The following is a 10,324-nucleotide window of genomic DNA, read 5'->3' on the forward strand; positions in this document are numbered from 1 at the left end:
GTTCGATTCCTCAGCACCACATAAGCAAAAAGAAAAAAGCCGGAAGTGGCACTGTGGCTCAAGTTCTAGAGCGCTAGCCTTGAGCTGAAGAGCTGAGAGACAGCACCCAGGCCCAGAGTTCAGGCCCCACAACTGGACCCAAAAAAAAAAAATCTTCCTTTGTCCTTCATTCTTATGAATGCATACTTTCATATGCAAAACACATCTAACTATACAATACTATGATTTATGCAAATAACCCTCTGCTGACAAACAGTAATTTTTGATATTTTGCTCTCAGAGACTATACTTCAAAGAATAACTTTGTTGTTGGTGGTGGTGGTCAGTCATGGGGCTTGAACTCTGGGCCTGGGCACTGTCCTCAGCTCTTCAGCTCAAGGCAAGTGCTTTACCACTTGAGCCACAGCACCACTTCTGGTTTTCTGGTGGTTAACTGGAGATAAGAGTCTCACAGATGTCCACGCCCGGGCTGGCTTTGAACCTCAATCCTCAGAGCTCAGCCGCCTGAGTAGTTAGGATTACAGGCATGAGCCACTGGTGGCTGGCTGAAAGAATAACTTTTGATGAATGTCCATTCATTTGCAGTTGTCTCTGCAGAACTTCCCCTAAGTGCTGGGCCAATGGGTAAGCACTTGTGACAGTTCTGCCCTCTGTGGGAGGTGGGGGATGGTGGTAGGGGTGTTACCCACTTATAACATCCCAGCCCAAGGCTAGGCAACTTGTTTCCTTGCAGCCTCCAAGATAGATTAACAGCAAAATGTCTTATCTTTTGTTGTTGATAGGTGTGAAATGGTGTCAGGTGTAATTTTAATCTGTAGCTCTCACTTTATGAGTGAAGCTAAGTATTTTTTCATGCATTCATTGATTATTTCTGATTATACTCTGCTATTTTCTGTCATTTCCTTATTGATCTGAAGCATCAGGAGACAGTACATCAATCTCTCATATTCCTGTGTGGTTGGGACCTCTGAGCAAAGGACATAATGGATTAACAAACAGCCTTGAAATTTACTGTGTACTGCCAAAGAGATTTAGAGGAGGACCTGCTCAGAAAGCCCTCAGGCCTACACGTGGTATCTAGGGAGATTAGCTTACATTCCAGGGTGAGAGGAAACATCCCTATGGGAGGAGGAGGTGCTGATATTTGAGCAGCCTAATTCCATCTCAGGGTATTCTGACTCTGGGTCCCTCCTGTAGCATAGACCACTGCATGCAGAGCAACAAGTTGCTCTGGCTACTGGATCTGCACAGTGAATCAGTAATTTATAATGAAAATAATTCAATTATAATTAATCATTAGAATATTTGGTTCCCAAACTTACTTATCCATCTAATTATCTACTTTTTCCAAATTCAGTGATTGTTACTGAAGAGAACAGGAGAGGCCCTCAGCACACCAGGCCCTCTGAGGAAGGTTTATTGTTTACTGAATCAGCTAATGTCTGCTATGTCATATTGGGGAGAAAGGAAACCCTTGAGTGTTCACTTTACTCGTGTGTGATCATGTCTTTTAAAAAAATTGTTGGGTACCAGTGGCTTCTGCCTCTTCTAATCCTAGCTACTCAGGAGACTGAGATCTGAGGATAACAGTTTAAAGCCAGACCAAGCAGATAAATCTAAGAGTCTTATCTCCAATTCACCAGCAAAATGGTAGAACTGGAGCTGTGGCTCAAGTACCAGAACACCAGCCTTGAGCAAAAAAGCCATATGGGCTTGTGAGGTCTTGAGTTCAAGCCTCAGTACTGATATAAATAAATGAATAAATTCATGAACACATTCATGCTTTTCTCTGGTTAACTGCCTCCCCCACCAGCCCAGAGATGATAAGGAAAGCTATCCTTCCTCCCCCACTAACCTCTGCTGCTGTCACTCACTCCTAGTCCCACTCTGCGACAAGGCAGAACAGAGCAGGCCATACATTGCCTAACCAATTTTGAGGCTTAGTCACTTTAACTTTTAATAGATGCCAGCAGTTGCTGTTACTGTCATGCTGAGACTATGACAGCCACCGAGCCATGTTCCACCTGACAAAACCCATGACTGCCAATTCTGTGCCAGTTTAGATAATGGGAGAGATGGGTGGGGGAGGCTTGGGAAGGATGGCGCACTGGGAACATGGTGTACTGGGAACCACCATCAAGGCTGGAGTTTGCTGAGCTTCTGATGTCACTCTCACCATCTGTTGATACCTGTTGCTCACCTCAGTAAGGCAGGCAAAGGACTATTCATTTTTCTTTAATTCTGTGCATAGAAATTTTCCTCTTCAACTGACCAGGATCCCCCTCTTCGCTAGGTTAAATATTCATTGGGTAATTTTGGTATGACAAATTGGTACTTCTTAAGGAAAATTCCCAAGTTAAAACACTAAAAGAGCCATGCACTGGTGGCTCAAGCCTGTAATCCTAGCTACTCAAAAGGTTGAGATCTGAGGATTGTGATTCTAGCCCAGGCAGAAAAGTCTGAAACACTTACCTCCAACTAAGCACCAGAAAACTGGAAGTGGCGCTGTGTCCCAAAGTGGAAGGCACTAGGTTTGAGCAAAAAAAAAAGTTGTGGGACAGTGCCCAGGCTGAGTTCAAGCCCACAACTGACAAAAAAAAAAAATTACATGCACTCACACACATATTCAAGCCTATAAATAAATAAATAAATAAATATACACACATCCTATATATAGGTTTGCATATATATGTGCTTGAATACATACATACAAATATATATATTATACATATATCTACATATATATATATACTTTGAATAAATGTTCAGAAAACATCTATGTTCTCTGTAAGTTAGGGAATTGGGTTACTTAGCTTTATCATTGCTTAGACCAAAATAGTTTGGTACAACAACTTAAAAGTAAGAAAGGTTGATTTTGGCTCAGGGTTCCAAAGGTTCAGTCCATGGTTGGCTGGTTCCATTGCTGTGGGTCGACAGCCAGGCTGAGCATCATGGGATAGGGCGAAACATGTTGTGAAGCAAAGCCCTCACCTCATGGAGGCTAGGAAGCAGAGCTATCCAAGGTCTGTGCTGCCCAGGACAGTATAAGGTAGGCCCAGTGACTTGCTTTCTTCCGGTAGTCCCACATTCTAAAATTTCTACCATCTCCCCAAATAGCATCCCACCTAGGACCCACATTGTCAACACAAGAGCTTGTGGAGACATTTCAGATTCAAACCATACGGGAAAGGTAGATTATGTACTGGCATAGAGACTGCACCAGCCTGTGTGCTACACGAGGCCATGGGCAAGATTAATTTGATGTTAAACTAGGGCCTAACTGCTTCCTTAACATGAGGAAAGTCATCCAGTACATTTCTGGTATATAAGTGTTAGATAGTCAGGGCTAGTATAGTACTATTATTTAAATTGCTGTATGGTCAGGCACAGTAGCTCATACTTGCAATCTCAGCTACTTGAGGGGTAGAGATTGGAAGGATGGCAAGTCGAGACCAGCCAAGCAACACCAATGATCTGGGTGTGCTGGCATATGTCTACAATCCTCATTACCCAGAAGGCAGAGGAAGAATCAGTCTGAAGCCAGTTCCAGCACAAGCTGGAAAATAACAAAAGCAAAAAGGACGGGGATGGGAGGCAAAAACTGGGAGAGAGAAAAAGAGAGGGAGTGGGTGACATTGTCCAAAAAGAAATGTGCTATTTACCTAACCTATATAACTGTAACCCCTTTGTACGTCACCTTTATAATTTTTTAAAAGCAAAAAGACTAGAGGTGTAGTAGACTCTACTTCAAACTCCTGTACTATCTATCTATCTTTAAGCAAATGCATCGTAATAACAAAGAAACATGTTTATATTATGACATTTTGTGGGCCATGGTTGCCTGTACACGTGCTGTTCTCTTAAACATACTTAAACATAGGCTTTACCCCAACTACTGACATCTAACAGTTGTTAAGTTTACCAGTCTCAGTTCTCATCTTTCTGAGCCAATTTGTAGCAGGAGCAGAAAGCCCTAATGACCTGCCTCCTCCTTCCTAAACTACTTATTCCTCTGACCTCTGGTAGGTCTTCCCTTGGTTCTCTTACCTCAGAGTTTGATCTTAATCACTTTTCCTGATTCCCCATCACACTGACTGGTCTATGTTGGAAGGTCTTTTTTTTTTTTTTTTTAATGTTATGAGGCTTGAACTCAGGCCCTGTGTGCTGTCCCTGAGCTCTCTGTGCTCAAGGCTAGTGCTCTAACACTTGAGCCACAGCTTTACTTCATTTTCTGGTGGTTAATTGGAGATAGAGCCTCATGGCTTTCCTGCCCAGGCTGGCTTTGGCTTTGAATCATAATCCTCAGATCTCTGAGAAGCTTACAGGCATGAGCCACCAGTCCCTAGCTTGGAAGGTCTTTTATGGCTTCTAATGTCACTATTGAGATTACCCCCACTATCTGTATTGGGTTCTCCAACTTAAGACACTTCCACTGTCCTCTAGACACAAACCCCAATTGCCTACCAATTCATTTGAATAAAGAATCACAATGAACCAAACCTGAATTCCCATCTTCCCATCTGAACCTTTCTTCCAGATGCTTGGGGTAAAATACTTGGCATCATTCTTCAATCATTTTCACCTTTCATCTAACCCAATGGTACATCTACCTACTTTCATTTCCAACCATTTCTACTATCGCTGTCACCTCTCACCTGAAAATACTGATGCTTTTTACCTTGTTACCCAGAGTAAAGACATCTGCTGAAAAACTAAGTCAGATGGTAAAACTTCTACTCAAAGCCCTTCCATGGTTTTCCTGCATGATGGTCTTTCTCTACGCAATCTTACTTTTCAATCTCCATTCTTTCCTTCTGATTTCTTGTGTCAAGGACAATCTAGATGATGTGTTATCTTGGTCTGAATATCTGCCCCAGTATCACAGTCTACTACACTTTCACATCTGTATTAAAACAGCAGCATGTTACAAAGGCTTTCCTTCCCTGACAACACTGTGAAAGTCCTTTTTCCATTCATTTGTTCATACAGGCAACAAAGGCCAAGGCCAACACACAGTTCATTAGAAACATACCTGTATCAAACAGCATCACTAAGATAAAATGACAGGATGCCTTTCACAAGTATACATTGCCTTTTACTCATCAAAATGCGTTAATCTGACTCTAGCAATAAACAGAAACAGATTAAAAATGAGGTCCGCAGCTGGGTGCTGGTGGCTCACCCCTGTAATCCTAGCTACTCAGGAGGCTGAGATCTGAGAATTGCAGTTTGAAGCCAGTTCGGGTGGAAGTGTCTGAGACTTCCCCTCCCTCCCCCCGCCCCCGACTGTGGGGCTTTAACTCTGGGCCTGGGCGCTGTCCCTCAGCTCTCAGCTCAAGGCTAGCACTCTACCACTTAAGCCACAGCGCCACTTAGGGTTTTCTGAGTGTTTTATTAGAGATAGAGTCTCAGGGACTTTCCTGCCAGGGCTTGGATCCGTGATCCTCATATCTCAGTCTCCTGAGTAACTAGGATTACAGGCATGAGCCACCAGCACCCAGCTGTGAAACTCATATTTCCAATAACTACTCAGAAAAAACCAGAAGCCCCGTTCAAGCCCCAGGGCCAAAACAAATAACAAAAACAAAAGACCTAAATAAAGCTACTCTTTGGCCAACTACTTGGGATCTATGGGGTGTTGTGTTTATCAGTATAAAAGTAATGTAGAGGGGTTACAATTAACATGTTAAGTTGGACTTCTCTTTGGATGTCACCCCAGGTTATATAGTTTTACCATTTTCCATGGTTAGCCACTTCTTAAACAGACTACAACGTTGTGCTGGGTACACAAACCTGGGTAGTAGAAGGGTACAGCCATAAATAGCACTGCAGACAACTAGGCAAAGAGACGTATCTATAGTTTCACAACAAAGCCTGAGTTATTCCTATTTGCTTTCAGACCTCTAAGACTAGGTTCCAGGTTATTAGTTACCCCCAAGGTCCTAGTTTTGACAGCAATTGTTGCCTAAACTCCCTTCCTCTAAGCCTGTTTCCTCCCACATCAGACAGGATATTTTCCCTCTGCTTGCTAGGTAGGCACTCTACTGTGGGAAACGTGTCCTCAGCACTTTACCTGTATTTTGAAAAGCAAAATACATTTTTGTATTTTCACTTTGTCCAGAGCTGTTATGTGATTTGTCTGCTGGGAACAGAGGTTATGTCCCACATACCTGGGCTTGAGATTGGGTTTTGCTTTTTGGCTGAGCAGGCCTTGAATCACTGTCTTTTCAATCTTTGCCTCCTGAGTAGCTAGGATTGCAAGATTAGGCCAGTGCATTCAGCACCTTCGTTTTAGCTAGTTAAAATGGGTGATCCAGTAGCTGGATTTTCTTGTCACTAGGGGGCACCACTAACCTGATTAGTATCTGCCTTAAGTTTGAGAATATCATAAACTTAACATGTAACTGGGCAAATTCGGTTACTCTATCAAAAATGTATTTTATTTTAGACTTTGTTTTCCTGACAGGTTAAATGTCAGGGGAGGTTTTCCAAATTTTCTCATATGAACATGAACTATAGGTTCACTGTTGGGTTATAACCAAATTAAAAAATCTCTATTCAAGCATGCAAGACATTTTCTTATATAGATGACAGTATACTGCTTTAGGTATATCAAAATTCAGTGTGTTTCCATATTCATGTATTTTTTAGACAATATAAAGTTCTTGGGTCTATTGTCTATCCTTCTATCCACCCACTTTCCTGATGCAGGAACTGGAAAGACTCCAGAAAAAGGGAACCCTATGGTTACTTCAGGCCTAAATTGTTACTGTTTATGCAGAGAAGCCAGATACACATCAGTATGGCCATATCCCAACAACTGACAAACTTAGGCCACATCCCATGAAATATTCGTTTGATCTCTTCCCAACCACTTACCAACCCTTGTCCTAGTTACCAAAGAGTTTGACGCTCCAAGACACTTTTTACTACTTATATTAAAATAAGCTCAGACAATACTTTGCTTTCAACTAGGTTAGTCTCTTTTATTCTTTTGGCAATCTTGTCCAGGGTTATCTACTTCCACTGAAGGTGATGAAATATACAAAGCTCCACTTCAAATGTTGGCACTGGTGTGAGCAAGGGCATTCCAGTGACCGTGAGTTACTTTATACTGTAACTCAATTGAATCTTGACTTTTACATTCCAGTCTCTTAAGTAGTTTTTCCACTGCAGAAGTTAGCTGAAGACAGTCCCATTCTTTCTAGTAGGAGTGGAATACCAGCCTCTAGCTCTTCCAGGAACACTACAGGATGGATTGTGTTTAAACATTAAACCAAGAGGCATTCTCTTGAGTTCAAATGCACTTTATTTTTAGACAATCTACATGACATGTTTTTTTTTCTTAAAAAACAATGTCTCCACTCCAAATAAACCATGGTCAAAAGAAATGAAGAGTTCCAGATGACATCAGTCCCATTTGTCTTAAGTCCTGGTGTTGTGTGGATGACAAGCAGCAGCCAGTTATGGTAACAGGTGATAGATCCAAAATAATTGCCCAATTTGTTACTGCAAGAAGAAAAACTACATTAACACTTTTTCCCAATTAGATTATTTAACTTTCCTACTATATGGATGGGATGTATTCCCCAATTCAATCTGGGCTGCCACAAAGACAGACAGAAAGCGCAGGGATTGTTTTCTTTTGCATCCTAGTGCAAACCAAAAGAACCACAGCAAACTGTTCAAGGTCTATCAGTGGATGCAGAACAACATTACTACCAAACCAAACAGATGCAGCCTCATTCCTGTTCAGTGTTGTACCAATGAAGACCTCAAATCCTGAATGACTTAACAACTGTAAACAGGGCTCTTGTACTTCCCCAATTCTTGTCTACTGTTGTTTCTAATTTTGTTCAGTATGGGTTTTTCTTCTACCTAATTTGTATGGGAAGCCTCCAAAAGCTAGGACAATCAATGCCTTTGTTTCTGTACAGCCCAAGGCACTTCCTTATGTAAGAGCAGACATTCATGTATTTATTTTTAGTAAACTCAATTTAGTAAGACAATTCCTCTATTTATCAATGCAGCAGTCAGCTCTTGCTACTTACTAGAAGCCAACAATATTCCAGGACTTTCAATGATCAGTAACCCAAAGTGAAAGAGAATGATACTCATATGTGGCAGTATGCAAGTAAGGTCATTAGCTACAGTTCAAATTATTATACAATGCTGACCTGATAGCCAGGTCAGCACTTTGTGTTTTATACTATCTACATCCAGTTTCCTATAGATAACCAAGACTTCTAAGCCTTTTTATAAGAATCTTGGATGTGAAATACAATCCTCTTCAAATTCCCCCCAGACAAAAAAACATTCCAACTACTCCTGGTGGACAGGACACAAACGTCCTCATACTTACACATTTTTCCATTTCTAAACCATCCTTAAAGAAAATCATAAATGGGGTCACACCATCCTCACGGTAGTCCAGGAGAGCAACCATGCCATCTGGATTCATGTTTTCACCAATAAAAAACTTGGGAAACAAACACATAAAATTAGACTCATTAGACCATTAAATGTATATATATATACATGTAGCACAAACTACAGAGTGTGATTCAGACCACCATAAAAACCAAACTTCAGGTAAAGCTCTGATGGCTAGAGCAATGCTCATGACTCACAAACATCAGTTTCTCACATCATTATCACCCAGGAACACTTTTAGGCTTCCTAGAAACTTTTTTCTCAATCCCACAATAAGAATTCCAAGCCTACTAACACAATAAACCAATGCAAACAGAAGCTTGACAGTGATAATGAAAATCATAAGGAACGGATCTCAGGGCCAAGAGATGATTAAAAATTTAGAAGTCACTGAAAGATTTCCTAAGGAAGAGAACTAATGAGCTCAGGTATATCAGAACCAGTGGCTTACACACTAGAACTGTAAAGTTGGAACACTCAGGTTAAGACAAGAATCCAGAAGCCAGTAAGGGCAAGCCATTTTTAGCAAGGCAAAATGTGGTCCGAAAGGTCATTTCTACACCACCAACTGATTCTATGAAACTTGCTATTTAAATAGCTAAAGCCAAGACTTGAAGATTAAAAAAATCTTGTTTTGCAATTAAATTGTACAATCCTATGATGCAAATATTCCAAGTATTTACCTGGTAGTTATTGAAATTAGCAAGGATGTGCTTGATTTGCTCTGCAGCTCCTGTCATAAAAGGCTTTACTCTTTCAGGTTTCTGTTCTTCAAGTTTGCCTTTAAGTCTAAAACAGTCATGAAAAACAAAAACAAGTCACTAAAGTATGGCTTTAGCACAATCAATTTTTAAGAATTCAACTAAAAATTCTGCAATCGGGAAAAAGTGAACTTGCTGTGAGCAAAATAACATGGTACAATACAAAGGTATTACTGTGATGGAGCTTGCCTAGCAAGTATGAGCTTAAATCCCAGCACACAAAAGTGTACAACTTCCTGCAAACTTGACTTTAAAGTACCACTGTTGAGTGACAAATCAGAGCACACTCTAATTAATGAACTGAAAGGCAATCATCCTTGTCTATCAGCTCATCAGTAAAAAGGCACTTTTCACAGCCAATCCCTAAATCCCAAAACCCTGGGCATAAGCTGAACTTTGTGACATCACTTACGATTTCATGTAATCTTTGATGTACTTTTTGTAGGCTTCCTTTGTGAAACTGGTCTCCTGCAAGTGATGGTTCATGACAATGTCCACACCAGTGACTACTGTGCTTTCTGTACCTTCGCCCTCGGGGCCTTCAGCGGAGGCATTTCCACCAATGAGCGAGTCATCAATGTTACCCTCTGTCCTACTGACCATCTGCATCAAGACACAGTAGATTCGTTGCAAGGGATAAAAGTGAGATCAAATCTCCAAAATGCCTTCCATGTTACTGGTCTACACTTTTCTTTAAAAAAAAAAAAAAAACACTTCATCTCCCCATTCTTAGTTCTGGTTGGAAAAAAAAATACCAAGGCACTGTGTCGAAGGGAAAAAGAAAAAACACAGTGTAACCCGACCAGGAGTAATCACTGATCGTAAATACAAGGGCGGCGTCAGTACCCACTGAGTGACAGCTGTCTCCAGCCGACCGGCCCGGGTTAGGAGTGAACCCGGCACCCAGTGCAGGGCCGGGCTCGCTCCCACTAGACTCCTGGTCCCGGAAGGAGGATGGGCGCCCAAGCGGCGGATCTATTTCCAGGCTCGGCTCCGCCTCCACTTTTCTAGAAAACCCCGAGAACGGAAAAGAGCGTCTCGTCCGCCAGGAGGCGGCGAGGAGGATTGCACCACCTGGGGGCGGGGGAGCGGCGGAAACCCGAGCCGCGCCGGCCTGCCCCGGCCCGGCC

The 10,324-nt window shown here is 41.8% G+C and overlaps 1 protein-coding gene across 1 annotated transcript in view; it reads right to left on the minus strand.

The window, feature by feature from the left end:
- Positions 1-7,291: 7,291 nt before the first annotated feature.
- Positions 7,292-10,324, minus strand: part of Tpt1 (tumor protein, translationally-controlled 1) — a 19,693-nt gene continuing 16,660 nt past the window's right edge. The window contains exons 3-6 of the mRNA XM_013009849.1: positions 9,607-9,797; positions 9,117-9,222; positions 8,363-8,479; positions 7,292-7,509 (exon numbers count right to left, since the gene is read on the minus strand). Coding sequence (XP_012865303.1) covers positions 7,507-7,509; positions 8,363-8,479; positions 9,117-9,222; positions 9,607-9,797 — 417 coding nt within the window. The 3' untranslated portion in view covers positions 7,292-7,506. The remainder of the gene's footprint in view (positions 7,510-8,362; positions 8,480-9,116; positions 9,223-9,606; positions 9,798-10,324) is intronic.

The sequence above is a fragment of the Dipodomys ordii genome, unplaced genomic scaffold (genome assembly GCF_000151885.1).
Source record: "Dipodomys ordii isolate 6190 unplaced genomic scaffold, Dord_2.0 Scaffold1, whole genome shotgun sequence".
NCBI lineage: Eukaryota > Metazoa > Chordata > Mammalia > Rodentia > Heteromyidae > Dipodomys > Dipodomys ordii.